The following is a 20,266-nucleotide window of genomic DNA, read 5'->3' as shown; positions in this document are numbered from 1 at the left end:
CTAAAATTTGACAATGGTGATATTAAAAAGGTTTCTTGTCAAATATTTTCAATGCTCTTTTGTAGCATACTTCGATTGGTACAATAGCAGCAAACCTCATATAGGACCAACCTGTAATACAGTATTCAGTATGAGCCAATATCATAGAGTGCAGGAATGTAATCGCTGCTGTGTCTGTTAATGATGTGCGGATATGTCTAAAGTTCCGTATATTAACATTTACAGTTTTCACTACTTTTTTAATGTGTTTTTTAAAGGATAATTTTGAGTCTGGTAGCACTCCCAAATACTTAAATTCCTCAACATTAATTAGTTCTTGTGCACCCAAGCGAACGTTTACTGCAGCCACAGTTGTTTTAGGTTTACTAAAAAACATTGATACGGACTTTTTAACATTAAGGCACAGGAATGAGTCATTCAGCCATTTCTGTAAATCTTGTAGTGCCAATGAAAGCTGATGGGCTGCATCATCAGCAGTTTTGGCTTGTGTAAAAATTACCATAGCATCAGCATACATAATCATGTCCACATTTTGCACACATTGGGCAAGTCCTTTACATAAAGTGAAAATAACAGTTGGCCTTGAATTGAACCCTGAGGGACACCTTGCGTACAGTAAAGATAGGGTGACTTACTATTCTTTATTTGCATGCATTGTTTTCTATCGGAGAGATAAGACTGTATCCATTTAATGGTGTGATTACTAAAGTTAAATGTTCACAGCTGGATGGAGAGATTGTGGGGAGCTATGATAAGGATGAAAAGTGGCAAACTAGTTGGTCCAGTTGGTCTAGTTGACAAACCTGTGGAGGTATCGAGATGTCTGGGAGAGAAGGCAGTGGAGGAATCTGAACTTTTCTCTGATTGTTTATGTTTTCTATCCGCTTTTCTCTGTTTTTGTCCTTAAATTTTATTAATGTATGTTTCAGCACATGGTGTGAAGTCATTATATTTGTCTCAGATGTGAAAGGGGACTGTCCAAAGTGATTAGACAAAATAAGTCGCTTTCCCCTGGGAGAAACTCTTCATCATAGTTTATTCAAGTCTTTTATTGAGAAAATTCCATCAAAGAAAAGAAAAAGATGTGATCTGTATTTCCATAAACAAATCCAATAAATAATGTTTATCTATGTGATATAGACATACTATACATTATCAATATTTTCCAGTTCACCTTCTCAGTTTTGCATGTGTGCAACATTTGCTTATTGACATTAATGAGTAAGGTGGGAGTCACATTACATTTTCTTAATTTGCCCAATTGAGCACTTTCCGTGATGCAGCCAGAAATGACTGATCTTCAAAGTTACTCCAGTTCACTCTGAGAGTAGCATGATAATGAATAACAGTATGAAAATACTGATAAGCTGAGCAACTTTGATATATAAATCCAAACCACAAATGTCAAATTGCTGCTGGGTGCAATGAAAAGGTTAGAGGGATCACCAGAGCCAGTGGGATTTCTTCTCTAGAGAATATTTGCATATTTATACAAAGTTAATGCTTCACTTGTTGGACAGAAAAACTGCTAGAAGATTTAAAAACACTAAATTCAACTCTGTTTTAAACAAATGAATCAAATCGCACACAAATACTGAAGCATTTTTATTTTGTCAATAAATAAAAATGGGTATGATGAGAGTGAAATGTACAAACTGACAGGATTCATACAGTTAATTATGAATAGTTCAAATTTTCTGTGCAATACAAAGTAATTACAAATATTTCACACACCTGCTAGCACTTTTAAAGAATATTTTAATAGTAAAATTAAATATTTGAGAGATGGCTTCAAACCTAAATTCCATAATGGAGTCTTGTGCAGATTTCAGCTCACTGATTTGATTCTTGACACGATTTTAGACAACATTAAAAAGCTGTTCCTTTCATTTCAAGCTCTTTTCTCTCTGCCTTTCTTTTGCGATGATGACCGAGGGACAGAATTATCCAACAGGCAGCAAAACCCACCACTAAACCTACAATTCCCACAAGGACAGGAACCCACACAGGGGTGGAGGAGGAACAGTTGAGCACAGGGGCTGTTAACGCAGGGTTGGAACTGTGGGTGGAGTCTGTAAATAGAGTGGGTGTGGTTCCTGATGGACTTGGGAGACTGTTGATCTTGGTGAAGATAAACGGACTGGCCTATGGGAAAGATAAAAAGGTTAAAAACTCAAGAGCTGTGTATATGTAAGAATTTCTGAGCTTAGGAGAAACATTGGCAACAAAACTTAATTTTGGACGACATTGTGGAATAATCCACTACATTTTTAAAATCGTGTGACATATTATGAAATATTTTCTCCTATTCATATTCACATGTCCATATTGACGTGATAGCGTCACGCAGTTGCTGCAGATTTGTCGACTGCATGTTAAAAAATCTCTCGTTACACCACATCCCCAAGGTGTTCTTTTGGATTGAAATCTGCTGACTGGAGGCGTTTAAGTACAGTAAACTCATTATCATGGTAAAAAAAAACAAAAAAGCAACTTGAGATTATTTGAGCTTTGTCACATGGCACACTGTCCTGCTGGAAACAGCCATCAGAAGATGATTATACTGTTGTTATAAAAAAAAAAAATGGACATAGCTATCATGCTGTTTACACCAAATTGTCCAGTTTTGGTGAATCAGTGGAAGTTGTAGCCTCAGTTCCCTGTTCTTAGCTGACAGGTGTGGCCCCTATATTTATATGTATATATATTTCTAATTTTTTTTGCTTTTTTTATACTTTAGGTATTTTTTAAAATAAAAAAAACTCGTTTTGAAATCATAGATTGTAAGTGGAATTAAATCAACTAATTATTAAATAGTTGTAGCAACATGATTAGTAGAATTTCTCTATAATCTTCCTAAATACCTCAGAGGGACAGTGAATTTTGGAGCGGTCATATGTGAAGTTGTTGTAGGCCTGCTTTCTGCCTATAGGCTCTAACTGTAAGAAAGAAAAAAGAGATGAAATCTTTAAAATGGCAAGCCAAAAGAAAAGTTTGCACGAAGTTAAAACTTTTTACTGAGTTAAAAGTTTGCATAGAGTTTACCACCCTGCTTCAGTTTGGTTCATTATTTCCCGCAGCTCACCATGTTATTCCACAGACCAATGGCCATTTCAGCATGTGCTCGCTCACTGATGTGGAAACAGTCCACAGAGAAGAAACTTGTATCTGGCTCACCCTCCTGGTGAAAAAATTGAAGTATGTACCAATATGGATGCATTTGATAATTTGTGCTTGGTTTGTTTCTCAGTTACTCACTCCAATTTTAGGGATGAAGGAATTACGTAAAAATGGCTGAAGTACAACAGCAAAGTCTTCTTTTCCGTCATAGAGATCACCAGATACAAGATACTGGAGCTCAGCCTAAAGAAATATAACAGAAATAAATTTTTTAAAATAAAGAAGTTATTGAAAGAATTTTAAAACAAACTGCTTACCTACTTGGTACTCGTGATTGATTCGTTTCATCTCCTCAAGCTCTGGAGAGTTTTCTGATGGGTTGATAACACAGGGACAGCTGGTCCTGAAAAAAAAATCCTTTTATTAATGTGTTTTATTGTGCTTAGAAGGAATAACATTGTCAGCTGACCAAATGAAATATGATGATACAGTCGACGCAAACATCATCTCCGAACAATCTCATCTCTAAAACAAAGGAAAATTTATTTGTTCACGTTTGAAAAGGTGATTTACATGACATATGTAAAATCCCTGTTTCATTCTATGAAAAGGTCAGAAAAGACACGCACTACAAAACCAACCTCTGGATTAGTGAACAGCCCAAAGTGTCCCTCGTAACTGATTTCAACAGATTTATCTGCATGATCTCCACGACATTAACCAACAACCTCGGTACCTAAAGATACATGGAGAGAAATGTAACTTAGCTAAACTCAAGATAACAGTATAGTTCATTATTTTAAATATAACATACCTCTTTGTAAAGCATATCCAAGCTGATCTTAAGATTATGGCTGTAGTTCTTGGGCGATAGATTATTCTACAGAGGTCAAGCACATGTTGTGTTATTGTTCCATAGTGAATTGTTGTTTGTGTACAATGCAGTAATTTTGGGGAACACTTACTTGATCAAAGCAGTAATTGCACAGGTCATTGCCTCCAATCAATAGTGTCACAAGTTTCCAGTCGTTTTCAAAATTCACCTCCTGTGGGCCACATGTACCAAAACCGATTATCAAAAATAAACAAATTACTAAATGTAACTCATTTTTAAATCTAACTCGGTTTTCATGTACCGTATCTTCTCTCATGGCCTTGATGAGAGCTTGGACTTGTGATGGGATATCTCTGTGAACAAGTGAATACACAGATCGTTAAGATGTTACAGAAATGACAGAGGATTGGTGAAAGGTTTGTTTCACTGAGATGTACATACGATGCCTTAACTCCAGGTTCAGCCATGTTGAAGTGCTTCTGCAATAACCCCTGACCTTTGGAAAAGCCTTTCAGAGAGGGGTTGAACTTCCTTAAGATGTCTGAGGAAATACAAATAAATGAGTAATGAGAATATGCAAGAGTGGCGTTCTCTTTGTACACAGTGGGGTAACCATTTAACTTGGATGTCATTTGCTATCATGTAATTTTTATTATTAAGTTGTATTGCAATTTCAAATCAAAATCGTTAACAGCAAATCAGAAATTGTTTTAAAAAGTCAAATTCCTGTAACCATTCTTTTCAGGCTTTATATTTCTGGACGTTTTCAACAGTAAATCAGAGATTAGTCACACGTATAATGGAAAGAATCATCTAAAGACTTGAAATACCCCATGAATCCATGTTGTAGAAACAGCTATTTCAGTCCCATAAAGTAACTGTTTTTTGCCCAACGAGTGGCATAAACTCACTTGGTAGTGTTGTGACTGTGTCCAGAGTATCATCACCTCCAATGCTTTAAGATATACATGAAAAAAGCCAATGAGCATTACACTGGTTTATTACAGTCAGCATCCTGTATAATGATATCATACCTCCATGATACTCCTTTATACTTTGTATTGAGCTCAAATATGTTCTCTGCTTTAGCACCAGTGCCTGTCTATGAAAACAAATATACCACACTGCAGTTTAAAGATGCAGAAAGTTTGTTTTTCTGCTTAAAAAGGGGGAATAATTATGTTATTGCACTTACTGTCACAGAGTCTCCTAGTGCTGCCACCACCTTAATGTCTGCTGGCCTCAGCTTGTGGACTACCAGAGGTGGAAAGGGTACTCAAAATTTGTACATAAGTACAAGTACTGTTACATTGGTTAAATTGTACTCAATTACAAGTAAAAGTACTGGTGTTAAAAAATACTTGAGTAAAAATACAAAGTACTCTTCTCAAAAACTACTCAGAGTATTAATTGCTTTTTACTGATGGATGTTTTATTATGTCGTCAATAGCGGGCAATTCACCAGTATAAAATATCTATGTTCAAAGCACATTTCTCAGATGAACAAGGTATAGAAAGGTCATTTGTTTTGTAAATAAATGTTTTGTAAATAAATGTAGATATAAAGCAGGAATTTATATCTACTAGAAGGAGAAAAGGAAAAACTGAAAAAACAATGCTCAGGCATGCTGCATAGGATCAATGAAATGCTGAGAAAGAACACAGAGCTCAAGGAACTTAATAACAACTTGGAGTGCAAGAACAATGACATGCTCAGGAAAAACACAGAGCTCGAAAAACTTAAGAACTTGAAGTGCAAAAACATGAAATGCAGGTTCAAGAGCAAGAACTGGAAAAAACACATAATGACCTGCAGTGTACGCTTCAAGAAATCCAAAGCAGAAATCATGACTTAGAAGACACGTACAACAAAGTACAACAGAGGAATACAGACATGTACGAGGCTTAGCTACTACAGGAGGCAAAATCTAAAGATCTGAAAGAAAAGCTTGAAGAAAAACAAGCAAAATTAGAAGAACTGGAGAAAAAATGCAAGAAACTTGAGGAGGAAATGGCAGTAACAATGGAAGAACTGAAAACCCTCATCCTACAGAAAAAAGAGCTCCAGGAACAGTGCCTGCAAAAGAAGGCAAAAAAGAAGAAATGCTTCTGGTTTTTCTGGAGGAGGGACCCTCCTGCTTCCTCACTTGATCATGAGAAGGTGTAGCCTCATCTTCCTCCACCGCTTTTCTATATCTTCACCCCTCTACCTCCCCTCTCTCCTTCCACCTCTCCATCACTCTCCATTTTTTCTTTCTCCCCTCCCTTCTTCATGCTTTTTCTTTCCTTTTCTCACCCTCACCCCCCAACTAGTCAAGGCAGATGACCCTGAGCCTGGTTCTGCCGGAGGTTTCTTCCTGTTAAAAGGGAGTTTTTCCTTCCCACTGTCGCCAAAGTGCTTGCTCATAGGGGGTCATATGATTGTTGGGTTTTTCTCTGTATGTATTATTGTGCGATCTACTGTACAATATAAAGCGCCTTGAGGCGACTTCTGTTGTGATTTGGCGCTATATAAATCAAATTGAATTGAATTGAATTGAATTATACACTACTCTGCATTTAATCATTAGTTATTATTCATCTTTGCATCTTTTCCAAAGTGTGTCTTTTGTCCTGTCTTCCTCCCCTCACCCCCAGCTGGTCACGGCAATGGCTGCCCCTCCCTGAGCCTGGTTCTTCTGGCGGTTTCTTCCAGTAAAAAGGGAGCTTTTCTTCTCATTGTTCCCAAGTACTTGGTCAAAGTGGGACTGTTATTGTTGGGTCTTTACAATACAATACAATATAAAGCACCTTGAGGCAACTGTTATGGTGATTTGACACTATATAAATAAAACTGAATTAAACTGAATTTTAGTGTAGTGTTATAGGTTATCATAGTTTTAGTTCTTGCAAAGTTTGGTACATTAGCTTAAAGTGGCTTTTAATTTCCCTGGTTCCAAAATCTATCCAGCTTTTTGGAATTGGGATTGCATTAAGTGGATGATAGTGGACACGTCTTGTGTGTGTGTCTGTGTGTATGTGGATGTCCATCTTACCTGAAGTTGGTGCAGTGTCAGATGGTGCAATATTTACACAGGAAAAGTCACTTCCCCAGTTCTGAAAGAATTGCAAATACCAAAAATACTTTAATCAGTCCTAATTAATCAGAACGTTTAGCTTTTGTGAAGCATCAGTTCAATAACATTTCTTAAAAACAATATTTGTGTCTTTTAACCTTCAAAAATGGAAAGTCTGTCCAAGCATTGTACTGATTTTTATCTAATGTTTACCCAAAGAAAATAAGCAGACATTAATTAGATTTTAATGGTTTTCTATTATTGGGGCTAAGATTTGGAGAATCACAGCTTTATTCGGCCTTGAAGCAAGCATTTGTAAATGACGGAAATACACATACACAACAAAAGTGCATAAACCTTTTAGCAATAATAAGAGATACTAGCTGAATTATAGAAATAATTAAAAACAAGGACAATACTGGGAAGCAATTCCAAAATATCCACATGTCTAACCCAAGTCCCTGGGACAAGACAAACCATCATAAGCCCTCAGACTGCTCATTACTGGCATCTATTTTAGTTATTTAGATAAGTATTAAGCAGTTCTGAGCTTCTTCTGAGACCCAACAGACTCCAGTGCATGACTCCTTCAAAAAAGCCCAAACCTTAAAAAAAGGGAGTCTGTTTACTAGGGTTTAAACAATCTTATAGCTTTAATGTTGTATGTAATTTGAATGTGTCCTTTGAGACAAGCCCTGGCATTTATGACAATCACAAGCTCTGTATGTTGACCAAAAGATGAGCTTTAGGTCAAGCAGTGGAAATGATCTTCCAGGGTGAGGAGCTCAGTCATTCAAAAAGAGCTCAGAGCAGAGCCTACTACTATTTCAGTCCACACCACTACACATCGAAAGGAGGCATATGAGTTCATTCAGGCACCTGACCATGCCTCCTTTAAGCCTCCAAGGGGAGTGGTTTTCGGTATGTCCTGCCAGGAGAAGGCCCCAGGGCAGAACCAGAACACACAGGAGAGATAATGTCTCTTGGCTAGCTTGGGAACAGCTAACACCTGAATGAGGTAGACGAGGTAGCTAGGGGGAGAGAGGTCTGGACACCTCTGCTTAGACTACTGTCCTAGTAACTTTAACCCAGATAAAAGACAGAAGATGGGTGGTTCAAAAGCTCTGATTGACATTTAGTAGGTTGATAATAGGTAGGTTGCTAATTTGAGTGCCATTCAGGTCTTTGGCTGTTAAACAACAAAATATTTTAATTGTGATAGAAGTTGCTGGTTTTCATTTTAGGATAAAGACCTTAAAAAACTGGAAGTTAGATACTCACTGTATTAGGCTGAGGTGTTGGGGAGGGACTGGAATAGATGTAATTGCTGTTGTTGTAGGTCCGAATATAAGGTGAAGTCTGTGGATAAAAAGAACTTCAATCAAATGTGATGTATAGTGATAACAAAGTGATGAATATCTATAGAGGCTAGAGTCTAGACAAAGAAATGCCACACACCACAACATTTGTAATCTAAGCTAAGTTTGAATAGCAATTTTTCCATTGAGGATTTACGAAAACATGTTGACTTTTCTCCTACCTTACTTGGGCATTTCAGGCCAGTGGATACAGAAAAGTCCTGTAAAGAAGTCTTGTTGCCCGGTGGCTCCAACTTTGAGAGTTAAAAAAAAACATTTGTGATTTGTGCACACAGCATGTTAAGCATAATGATTAGTACCAATAAATCAGTGGAAGTTTAACAATCTGTTAAATAGTCAAGATTACGTCTACCAGATACCAGATACAGTTTTTGTTAGATGGTATAAATTCTTATATCCTTATGCCTCAAGGGTACAGAAAATATATATTATTCTTTATAAGCTCAGCTACTCATACTAGTAATGTAGTTTTATCAGCTGATATTTACAATATTCCTGCCTTTTACACATAGCATCAGTAGCTATAATGGCATTGTTGAGGGAGCACATAGTGGTTTTTACCCACCACTAAGTACCTCGAAAGCCTGTAATTCAGAAAATTTCCATAGTACTAGTTCCATTAGATATAATACAGTTATTATATAATGTTCTGATTCTGGGTGGGGGGTGAAACACTGTTGTTTTCCATGCAATGACCCACTTATTAATATTTTAATGAAGCAGAACAACATCCTCAACAGTCATTAATAATGCAGTCAACAGCAAAATGGCATGTGTGCGAAATACTGTAACAGCCTCTTTTTGTTTACGAAAAAAGGTAAGTGCTGCTGTTTGTGATGGCTGATCCCACTGAGGCTCTTCGGTGGCACAGGCAGAGATATCAAAAGAAAGAAAAAAATCCTTGCTGATATGTGGCACAATTAGAAGCACATGAAACAGCTGAAGTGTGGCAACTACGTCTTCATCGGTGCTTGACAAACACATATTCAGTCAGAATCAAATAGTCATGTCATATTATGTAGCTTTTGTACAAATAAAAGTATCAAATAGCAAAAATATATACGGGTCAGAATAAGTGTTTTACAAAAGGAGTCCCTTTTGTTTGCCATATATTTACCATGTTGTTCCAAAGGGAGCGAGCCATCATGGTCTGGGCCTTCTGGCTGACGTGGAAGCAGTCAGCACTAAAAAAAGAGCGATCAGGGTGGCCATCCTGAGAAAAATGCACAATAAGTATGTAAATGTTAAGATTTTTGGACTACTTGCATCGGTCAGAATATAACTACTGTGTAGATATCTGATCAGGACCAGTAGATCTTTCAAAAAACAAAAAGAAAAGAAAAGAAAAGAAAAGAAAAGAAAAGAAAGAAGCTGCAGTATTTTCTTTTTTTTTTTTTTTTAAATGTCAATAAAGCTGTTTTTGTAAGAACTTAGCATTTAACATTGACCTTAAATGTTAAGGGAGTAATTTGTCATTTTGAGAAATATACTTTTAAAATACACAATCTGAACTGTTTCAAGGAGCACTCTCACTCTAAAATAATGCAACGAATGCTAAATTATATATGAAAAACTTTTCTAGCAGCATAAGAAGTTTGTCAGCTTTTCTCAGGAAGAGTGAGTCCACCCTCATCCAGTAAATATGGAGCTACAGCCGGCAGCTGCTTAGTTTAACTTAAAGATCACATAAAGACACAGCATACAGCCTTCCTACAAATATTTCAGTTGTTATACAGATTAAATTAAACCATTGAAAGCAGACAGAATAGACTGACCTTTAGAGGTGCTGGTTGATGGCTTTTTAACTTTGGAATAGCATCAATCAATCAATCAGTCAGTCAATCACAAGTGTATTTAACAAAATATCAAACAATTTCTCACAAGAATCTCATTCTACCATTCTACAGAAATTCCATAGTCCTTTCTCTTGTTAGCTAGTATTTAAAATTTTACATCTTTTGTTGATGATTTAACGTAATTAAAATTAGACCTTATGCTTTGCAGAATACAGAATTGCTTGAACAGACTATGTGGAAGCCATCGATTCAGTGGTTTTATAGTGGAATAACAACAAAATCCTTGTGTACTGCTGCAAGGGCCATGTTGTTACATACTGGATAAGGTGAACTGTGGATAAACACCCGTAAATCCTGTGCTCTGTGCTTTATTACTGACCGGCAGCCTGGGGAAAATGATGTCTCTGAAAAAAGGCTGGATAACCACAGTGAAGTCTGAGCGAGTGTCATACCGGCCGGACTCCACGAGTTCATGTAGCACTCGCTGAAATATAGAGAAAACAATGACGATCAATGGGGACTGACTTTAGGGCTCCTTTTTTAATGAGATTTCCTTTTTCTGGACTTTTCTACCTGATAGCTTCTGTTGAGGTCTTCCAACATTTGAAGAGCCTCAGAGTTGGACTTTGGCAAAATAACGCAAGGACACATAATCCTGGAGAGATAACAAGGGGTTACACAACAGTTTAAGATTATTTATGAAATGATAACTGTGGACGATAAAAAGAGCAACTGAGCAATGCATTACCTACATATTTTTTTTATATCTCAGAATACAAAAAAGTGATACTTACTTCACCAGCCAGGTTGGGCATTCAAGTGAGGGATCTTTGTGCATTTCTCTTAGTTGTGTTATCTGCAGAGGTTCTACTAAGTTCACCAGAGCCCGAGGCACCTATCAGACATAAGCTGAGTTAATGCTAATGCTAACACTGACCAGGACCAGCATACATACTGCATCTATAAATGTGACAGCCTGCCTGATGATTTTACCTCCTTGTGAAGATAATCCAGGCTTTCTCGGACATTGCGAACATAATTTTCTGTAGAGTAACGTAGCTGTAAACCAAGATATAACATTTTCACGTTTGGGTTTGGTGACCGTTTTGGCTCCTTAAAAATGACCTATGACTTATTACTACAAGCCAGTACTTACAGAGTTGTAGCAGTGCTCGCACAGGTCATTTCCTCCAATGAAAAAGGTGATCACCTTCCAGTCTGATTCAAAGCTGATCCTCTGCAACATGCATAGATAGATAGATAGATAGATAGATAGATAGATAGATAGATAGATAGATAGATAGATAGATAGATAGATAGATAGATAAAAACATGTTCTATTTTATGTGATATTTGATGAAAGATGGTGATCTTAGCAACATTATTTATTACTTTATTTATATTTATTTATAAATTTATTTTTATATTATTTATTCATTACTATGGGCAAGTTGATAAGTAAAAATATTGTTCAAGATCAAATATCTTTAAACATACAGAGTCATTCTTCATTCTTTCCACCAGAGCACGCACTTGGGTTGGTACGTCACTAAAAACACAGTAATAGACAGTTCTCTGATGATTAAAGAGTCATTCAATCAAAGTTGAACCATTAACATCAACAAAACTTTTAAACAGCAAAAACAACAGCTGTACTCATTCAGTATAGAAAAACATATTCTACAAGCTGATTACTCATGTATCACCTGTAACAAATCTCTTACAGCACGGGCAGGTATTTGTGATAAGATTTCTAAAAGGACTCACTGGCTCTTTGCTCCTGCCACAGCCTGGTTAAGGAATGCTTGAGGTGTGCCCTGCTGGCCCGTGCCAACAGAGTAGCCCGTCAGGTTTTGGCTGAAATATTTCAAGATGTCTGTAATAACAATAATAATGAACAACAATGAATAGTAATAACAATCAAGGATAAAAAAAAAAATTCACACGTAATGTTATTTCAGCAATGTGTTTGGTTATCTAAATGACTCACTGGGCAGAGTGGTGACGCTAGTCAGGTTTTCATCTCCACCAATGCTGGGAAATAAACATGAAGTTAAATACTTGAATGATGTGACACACTAGCCCAGGAAGTTTAATATTAGTATTTCGCTGCAACATTATGGGATACCTGAAGAGTCCTGACTCACCTCCAGGATAAACCTCTGTATTGACGCAAGACATCCAGGATATCAGATGGCCTGGATGCAATGCCATTGCCTGCCTGAAAAACAGCAGGTTTTAAAAAGTTTTAGGATCAACCTATTCAGTTCTAAATAATGAGAAGATGATAAGAATGACTCACTGTCAACGAATCGCCAACAGCAGCAACAACTTTGACGTCTCCAGGTCTGAGTTCGTGGACTGCAAAACACAGAAGAAATGGTCCGAATAATAAATAAAGGTAATAAGACAAGTGTACAATAATATTGTATTTACAATACACATAAATACAAAAGTATATAAAATTAAACTTCCTACAAATATTGTATAATAGTATCAATGTACTGGGAATATACTATTAGGATGATTTGAAAGAGCAGATTTAAAGAACACACTTTACATTTTACAGACTGAGGAAACCAAGACATATCACAAAAAAACAACAAAAACAAAGCTCCATCATAAAGCATCTTAGATTGTGACTTGAAGTTTGTACAGTGTCAGAGGTATTACTTTGTAGTTTTTATTCCCATGTGCTAATATGTGGAATAAATGAATAACCATCAATATGTGATATAATAAGCCAGATCTTGGATAAAATCTGTATTACTTTTTTGATAATTTAAGGTCACCCAAGTGCTCAAGAAAAACCTTTAACCTCATCTTACCTGAAGTGGGTGTGGTAGGTGAGGGACTTAAGTCCTCACAGGGCATTTCTGTCCCTGTAAACTGAGCAGCCACACAGAGCACAATCAGAAATTGACAGGAAGCGTGCAAAGCTGGCCCACCTCGGTTCGGGTCGACTGTAGACAATACTCACAGGCTCCAGGAGAGGAGAGATATTGCTGTGGTGATATGACGGAGAGTTTCCCTCTGTCCTCAGGTAGGGTCGTTCCTAAGGGAGGGAGACAGGTAACTAAGGAGGAGGAATATGCTGCACAGAATCATCTTCTGTAAATACAGTGTGTCTAATCTGATTGAAACCATATATATAAGTGGGTTTACTGTAAAATTACTCACCTCGCTTGGACATGGCAATGTGAAGATCTTACCATTGTCCTCTGTTTTATATTGGGCAACTGTGGCTTGCAGCTAAGAGACAAAGGGCTCATTATTTTCATGTCTGGGATACTGAGAAGAGTAACTGGGTGTGAAAATGCCAGTGCGTTTGACTTTGAGAGTCTCAAGCCTCACCAGGTTTGTCCACATCTGCACCAACAGTTTATCTCTGTGCTGTAATGTCTCAGACTCAGTGAAATGCTTCCCTCTCTGTTAAAAGCAAGAAAGACAGATAATGTACAGTGCATAAAAAATATCTTCAGTTCAGTCCAGGAAGATAAACACAGACATTTAATATCATCTACTGAGAAGACAAAGTCTTTGTACTCTTTGGGAGTTGATTTTCACAGATGCTGGGATGAGACACAAATCCCTTTGGGACTGAATCAGGAAAGGTATCCTGCATAAAAACACCTGCTAAACCACTGTGCGAGCTACCTGCTGTGGGGATCCCTTGTGACGCAGGGAGCACCTGAAAGTAGCTTTTATATAATGCATACAAATAGACTACGACACTCGATTTAATATCACCCTGATGGGCCTTCTTGAAGCTCTTTATTTTTACTACACTAACTGTTTTAGCTCCCTATCACATCCCTTTAACCTTTCTGATTGGCTTCCCTTCATAAACAGAAGGTCTAAAGAGAAGGTGGGTGGGGCTTGTATATTCAGAAGCTAATGTTAAAGTGCTCCTCACAGATACACATCCATGAGCAAAAAAAAACTGTTAGAAAAGGAAGTTGACTTCATGTTCAATTTGACCAACTCCTGTTGCAACAAAATGGATGAAGAAAAGTTAAATAGGTCACTGTTTAATAAATATTTGCTATCTCAAGCCTTATAAAGTGAAAGGTTAGGTGAATTTCTTCAATCCCAATAAAAATGTTCGGGTTTTGTTTTGCCGGTAAAAATGTGTCAGTATAGGCTCTAGCAATTATTTGATGACAGAAATGATCACAGTAAACTGCAGCCCATACACAACCCAACTCATTATCTGGAACTCTGGCCAACATAGTTGGTCTACTGTAATCTTCCAAAGATTCTTCCCAAAAGGCCTTTTCCAAAAAAGACATGTTAACACACTGAGTTAGAAAAACTTAGGTGTACATCATAAAGTAAATTATGCTGAAGATTTATTTTCAGTTTAATTCAGTCTTATTTACATAGCACCAAATCACAAAAACAATCACCTCAGTGTGCTTTATATTGCTAGGTAAAGACCCTACAGTAAGAGAAGAGAGAAAACCCCAATAATAAAAAAGACCCCCTTGGTGACAGTGGGAATGAAAAACTCCCTTTTAACAGGAAGAAACCTCCAACAGAACCTCAGGCTCAGGGAGTAGCAGCTTTCTGTCATGACCAGTTGGGAGTGATGATAAGATAAAAACTTATCTGCTTTGGTTTGTTATACAAGTAGCTCAAGTGATGATGCACTTATGGGTTACTTGGAATTTATCACAAAGCAGAGACACAGAAATTACCCAAGCAATCCAAAACTCAAGAGTGGTGTGACTAAGGCACTAATAAAGATTTGGGTTTTCAAAATGGTGCAATTGAAGGGATTTATAGGAGAATAAAAGGATAACATGATCTGAATTTAACTCACAGCAATAAATGATGGGTCACTGATGAAAGGTATATCCTGAAGGGTAACAGTGAAGTCTTTTCTGTCATTGTACCAGTGTTTCTGTACTAACAGCTCATCCAAAGACTCCTGGAAAAACAGAGTTTAGGAACAACATTTATCAGCAAGAGGTCAGCTATCCCCTCAAGCATATCAGAACAATCAAAACACTATTTGAACATGAAATATGGACAAACCTGCAGAGACTGAGTCAACACGGCTCTCAGGAGCCGCAGCTCCCCTTCACTGTTTGTTTCCAAACACTGGCATGATCTGTCAGTGACACACATTTACTAATTTAAACTTCATATGTATCCTCCTGTTTAAAGGAAAGCAAACTGCCCCAACAGTGAATAATTAAAAAATGAAAATAAAACTATTAAAGGAAACAAGTAAACGGGTTAAGAACATAACATTCTCTAACTTGACAGCAGTGACATTTTGTATTGTCTCACTGACTTATCATCATGTCCTCTAATTAATTTATTTTCCTGGGAAAAAAAGATCTTAAATCCTTTTACATCTTCAACACATGCACAGCACCTGTTTCGATGTCATTCTCTAAAGGTCAGGGAAGAAAAAGTGAACTTACTTGCTCTGCATAGTGTCACGCTCTCCATCCCATAATGCAACACTGACAATGGTCCGTTTGAGCTGCAGCACAGTGAAGTTAATAAAATTTTGCAAATTTAACTAACACATTTTAGGTAAAATTGCTTGCTGCGTATAATGTGAAACATACCCGAGAATGCAGCAACTGCAGAGCCTCATCCACCTCTTTGACTACTGCCTCGATAACCGATGAGACCTGCAGTACAAACACAACAGACTCCATCAACTCTTAGTGACTTTAATGCTACTTTTTTTCAACAAGAGAGTCACCAGTACAGTTACTTGTTTGTTTGGTTGTCAGCTAATACTTTAATGTGTTATGTAAATCAAATTAAAGGAAATGCCAAGTAGCCAAAAAACGATATAGAAGGTAACCTTTGCAATAGCAACAGTGACAACATATCTACAGAACAAATTTTATCTGCATATATGAAGGAAAGTTGGGATAGTGCAAGTTTGAAACTGATAAGAATTGATAGCTTGGGCTCTGTAACTACACTATTAAGGCAACAAAGTCTATAAAACATGAATAATAAGTGATTTGGACTCCGGGCATTGAGCTCTTAAAGATTAAGGAACCTCAGTAAGGTCTTTCACTGTTTACCTGCTGGTCCTCACAGGCACAAAGCTGATCCAGCTGAACAAAGAGAAGCACCAACTTCCAGTCCCGATTCACATCGCGAGCCTGTTATGGGGGGAGTCACTGCTGCTGGTTACTTTTTAACTTTCACTTGAAATCATTTTAATTTGAACCTGTAAGAAACACCATCCACTGGTACATGTTCAGTCAATTGTATGGCAAGTATGATCTTTAGATATTTTTCTCAGGGCACAGCAGGTTAAAACAACACCTGTTCAAACATATAGTTCTGCAAAATCTCCAGTTTTTAATAATTAAATCAATAATGAGAGAATATATTTTGTTTTCTGGTGTGTTTTTTTTTTTTACAAATACTGAATTATATATTTTTTTTCTGAGAAAGTTGGTTAGAATACTTTTATTGTGAATATTTAATATTTCCCTCATTTCCAAATAAGATATATCTTCTTGATTCACCATGGAAAGCATAAAATCAAATTTTATCCTTAAGGTTGGAAAATGTAAGAATATACCTGACTTTTCTGTAGATAGAGGGACACTTCCTTCGCCTGATCCACCAGAGTGCTACAAAAATAAAATAACATGAAAGAGTTAAGCCACCATATGCAATCATAGCTTATTCCTCATGAGCCAAAAAGTACACGTTGTACCTGTGTTGTAGAAGCTGAGGGGCATAAAGGTTTGTTTCCTCTGAGAGGTGACTAATCAGCTCAGGATTGAACAGAACCATCAGCTCTGATTGAGAGAAGGTAACACAAGTTTAACATTAGCACTCATTTTTAACCTATTTTCAATCTTGAACTCATCTAGGGTAGCTTTGCATGATTCACAGTTCAAAATAAGCTCTAAAAGTAAAATTGTTTCTCCCGTACTGGGCCTTAATGCAGTAGCTCACTTTGAAGTGGCTGTGTGTTAGTGCTAGATAAATTCAGTTGTATTAAATTGAACTGAACTACAGCAGCCCTCTGAAACACTTTTTTAAGCTCTTCTGCCTTTCTGATCCTTTCTGATTGGCTGCCCCTCACAAACAGAAGGTTTGAACAACATGTGGGCCGAAAAATATGTGCTCACAGCTAGAACTATGTGCCTTAGATGGGCATATTAGATAATATCTATGTATTAAAATATCATACAGGCCCAAGAGTAGAAAGATTGAAAAAGAGGCCAATATTTACTATCCTAAATCTCTTAAACGCAAGAGTTTACTGCTCTCCTTCAATCACAGTACAGTATCTTTGTGTTTTATTCTGTGTGGCTGTTAAAACTAGATTAGGTTTAAGCTTTCTGACTGCAGATTAATCATAAAAATTAATCTGCCCTGCCAGGTTGACGTAAACATGATAGCAGTGTTTTTGTAACAGTAACTATCACGTTGTGTCCATATCAGTGCTGCATAGATAGAGCACTGTGGTGTAACAGGAAAAAATTATCAGCCTCGTGACATGAGTGTATTTAGACCGTAAGGTGCTGTAATTCTAGTGAGGGTAAAGCTTGGATCAAGCCATTTGGTTGCTTATATATTATCTCAGTGACACTTGAACACATTGAAGCTCTCACATTATGTCCCACAGGAAGCCCAGAAAAACAACAGCGACTTAATTAGGTAAACATATAATGTCAGAAGCTGTTAAAGATATCGACTTACCTCTAAGTCTTGATACAACTGAGGACAGCTCAGTGCTGTAGAGAAGGACCAAAGTGTGAATTTCAAATTTTGTGTAGGTTTTCACTGTGCTATCACAGCTGAGCAGTAAACTGTGCTCACCTGCGCATGTGAAGTCCAATGGTGGAAAGCAGACCCACATCTGAGGGCCTAACAACATTAACTGAAAAAATTGCAAAAATACAATGATGAACTACAGCTGATAAAAATTAGCCTAGTTACCAAATGTGGGTAAAAGTCTGAAGGCTAAATGATGGTGTTACATTAGTGTGTTCAGCAATAGGTGGTGGGAAGTTGTTTTATTTTTTTAATCTCAGTAAAAGTTTTAAAAAGTTCATTTTGACATAAAGATGCTGGATTCAAAACTGTGATAACAGGAAAGTTTATTAAAACTATCAAATCTAGTAATCATGCTAAACGCTCTACTCAGACTTAATCATTACACCTACAAGAGCTGCTCATCAGTCTCCCAGTGCAGTTTTTGTGTTGTTGTTGTTAATGCAAGAGGATGTTTAGGACTACAGTAATGAGTCAGCAGAGCTTTATGCACTATGTACCTCAGCACTCACTGACCCTGCTCTGTACCTTTGCATGGTCAGACACTTCATGGCTGAGTTGCTGTGCTTCCTAAACACTTCCAGTTTGCAATAATACTGCTTACAGTTGATCTTGGAATATCTGAGAAGGAAGAAGTATCACAAACTGACTCATGCAGCGGTGGCATCCTCTTACAGTACTATGACCCCTTTCCCCCCATCGCTTGTAAAGGCTGGCGGCATAGCTAGGTGTTTAATTTCATACACCTGTGGCAACACCTGAATTCAAAACATAAGGTGAGCTCCAATAAGTTTGTCCATATAGTTTATCATAAAGATCAGTATTATAGTGTCAGCTGTAGAGCTTTTTTCTCCTCGAAGGCTGTTCATAAAACCATTTGATTGTCTAATTTACCAGTTGAAGGAGGCTCCTGTGAAGGGATCATCTGAGAGCACGGCAGTCTGACTGCTAGAAAACGTGAAGAGATAACAAATGATAAAAATGCTTCAAAGTACAGAAGTTCACAGCTCTGAGGAGCATTTTTGGCAAAAGTATTACTATTTATTCAATTGCAGACTTGGCTCAAATCCTCTCTAGGTTGGAAAAGAGGAGCACAACAAACACAAACATCTTCTACCTGTATTGGTATCACTCTCACCAACTGGACAGTCATATACTGAATATTTTAATTTTACTTAAATGATTTTTTTAATAACTATAGCAGCAAATATACATCAAAATCCAATAATTTAAACTAAACCTCCAAAATAAGAAAATAAATAGTACAAGTAGTAATGCTAGTACTAACAGAATGAGTTAAAAATAGCTTATTTTAATATATTTCAGTGCACTGTCCTTCCACACCTGATTTCTGCAAAATTTTCTTTAGGTAAATCATACATAATTCCTACTTTTTATGCAGAACCTTTTCAAAATATATATTTATAATTTGTCAAATTGAAACAAAACAGCATCATAAAAAACATGAAACATGAGCATTATATCAAGCTATTTTAACAGTGGAGACCTGATGTCCATGTCAGACCCAGCAGCGAGATCAGAAGCAGCTGCTGAAGCATCCTGTTTTTTAATGTTGTTTTCATTTATCTTCTGTGTGGCTTTCTTTCCTTCCTGCTCTCTCAGCTCACAGTAAGCTGTCTTTCTCTGTTATTATCAGTTATACTTAGTCAGTTAATTATAGCTGTCATAAATGGAAGGGAAGGGACTATCCTATTTGTTCAAAGGACACAGCTTGAAGATGATATATGATATATGATGATATAATGACACTGATAAGCTCAAAATGAACCTTTCCTGAAATAAAGAGTGATATTAATGTTATTACGTTTCTAGACTGCCAGCATATACTTCCACTTTCACCTGCACTCTTCTTTGACTACATGGCTATTAACAAATCAAGCCAAATGTTAATTATAATAATTATAATCTAATATAAAAAATATTGTGGGCTTATTACAAATAAAGCCACCCAGGAGTATGTAAGTAAGTAAAATCAGCTCCAGCTACAATTTCAGAAGTTGTAGCTGGACACACACGGACCAGTACCTCCTCTTTGACTCCCATCACCCTCTGGAACACAAACTTGGAGTAATTAGGACCCTACACCACCGGGCAGAACATGTTCCCTCTAAGCCTGAAGGGAAAAAGAAGGAACACACACATGTAAAGGAAGCACTCAAAACATGCGGGTATCCTAATTGGGCGTTTATAAAGCCAGCAAAGAGGCACAGAAAAGAAGATCAGACACCAGCGAGGGAGGATAAGAAAGACAGACACAACAACATTGTCATCCCCTATGTAGCC

At 37.1% G+C, this 20,266-nt stretch overlaps 1 protein-coding gene across 1 annotated transcript; it reads right to left on the bottom strand.

The window, feature by feature from the left end:
* Positions 1 to 1,604: 1,604 nt before the first annotated feature.
* On the bottom strand, positions 1,605 to 20,049 carry LOC102081816 (phospholipase B1, membrane-associated). The gene is made up of 42 exons (XM_013271974.3): positions 20,009 to 20,049; positions 18,857 to 18,910; positions 18,008 to 18,068; positions 17,888 to 17,922; positions 16,893 to 16,977; positions 16,755 to 16,806; positions 16,246 to 16,326; positions 15,772 to 15,837; positions 15,622 to 15,683; positions 15,227 to 15,302; positions 15,012 to 15,119; positions 13,541 to 13,615; positions 13,367 to 13,438; positions 13,167 to 13,241; positions 13,015 to 13,075; positions 12,489 to 12,547; positions 12,334 to 12,407; positions 12,177 to 12,220; positions 11,954 to 12,062; positions 11,684 to 11,735; positions 11,343 to 11,423; positions 11,180 to 11,245; positions 10,981 to 11,081; positions 10,760 to 10,841; positions 10,566 to 10,670; positions 9,508 to 9,603; positions 8,552 to 8,623; positions 8,293 to 8,370; positions 6,991 to 7,051; positions 5,151 to 5,209; positions 4,990 to 5,057; positions 4,867 to 4,910; positions 4,397 to 4,496; positions 4,257 to 4,308; positions 4,086 to 4,166; positions 3,935 to 4,000; positions 3,762 to 3,856; positions 3,442 to 3,523; positions 3,259 to 3,363; positions 3,086 to 3,181; positions 2,865 to 2,939; positions 1,605 to 2,145 (listed from the first exon to the last, which is right to left on the bottom strand). Exons 2-42 carry the CDS (start codon positions 18,885 to 18,887, stop codon positions 1,870 to 1,872), a joined length of 3,219 nt encoding a protein of 1,072 aa, XP_013127428.2. The 5' UTR covers positions 18,888 to 18,910; positions 20,009 to 20,049; the 3' UTR covers positions 1,605 to 1,869.
* Positions 20,050 to 20,266: the final 217 nt, after the last annotated feature.

Source organism: Oreochromis niloticus, linkage group LG15 (assembly GCF_001858045.2).
Source record: "Oreochromis niloticus isolate F11D_XX linkage group LG15, O_niloticus_UMD_NMBU, whole genome shotgun sequence".
Taxonomy (NCBI): Eukaryota; Metazoa; Chordata; class Actinopteri; order Cichliformes; family Cichlidae; genus Oreochromis; species Oreochromis niloticus.
This window is presented reverse-complemented; position numbering and strand designations above follow the sequence as displayed.